The sequence below is a fragment of the Wasmannia auropunctata genome, unplaced genomic scaffold (genome assembly GCF_000956235.1).
Source record: "Wasmannia auropunctata unplaced genomic scaffold, wasmannia.A_1.0 LD335994.1, whole genome shotgun sequence".
Classification (NCBI taxonomy): Eukaryota; Metazoa; Arthropoda; class Insecta; order Hymenoptera; family Formicidae; genus Wasmannia; species Wasmannia auropunctata.
Window position 1 is genome coordinate 313,189 of NW_012026896.1, and position 509 is coordinate 313,697.

General features: G+C 30.6%; 1 protein-coding gene across 1 annotated transcript in view; it reads right to left on the bottom strand.

Annotated features, from left to right (window-relative positions):
• Positions 1–330: 330 nt before the first annotated feature.
• LOC105453906 overlaps positions 331–509 on the bottom strand; it is a 13,741-nt gene continuing 13,562 nt past the window's right edge. The window contains exon 7 of the mRNA XM_011696186.1: positions 331–364. Coding sequence (XP_011694488.1) covers positions 331–364 — 34 coding nt within the window. The remainder of the gene's footprint in view (positions 365–509) is intronic.

A 509-nucleotide genomic window follows, 5' to 3' on the forward strand; every position in this document is an offset into this window, starting at 1 on the left:
TCAATCATTTCAATCTAACGTATGTTATGTAAAAGAAAACATCGTATACGAGTATATTTCTCTCCCTCTTTCTTGTTTAAAGAAACGCTGTTTCTTTGACAGTACAAACGCACCCCAGAGAATGCCTTAGATCACAGGATGGCACAGTTCCCGATGAATGCTTTGCCTTGCATAACTCATTCTTTGAGTGCAAGCATTCTATAGTAAGTATAAATGAATTTGCATATTAAATTCTCTCTAAATATTAGGGAAGGTGTGCACCTTTCCTGCAGACAAGTCATGGCCGTATGGAATACACATGTTTTAATATAGTTTACTTTTTTTGCTTTCTCATAGATTGATGGTAGACGGCGGTTTAGAGGCCCTAAAGGATATTAAATAAATATTATATGAATGTGATACATATACATATAATGGTAATGTAATTTCATAATTTATATATTAATAGAAAATTTTATCTTTTTCTATGCTTTTATGAGGAAATTATGTATATATATTATATATATATA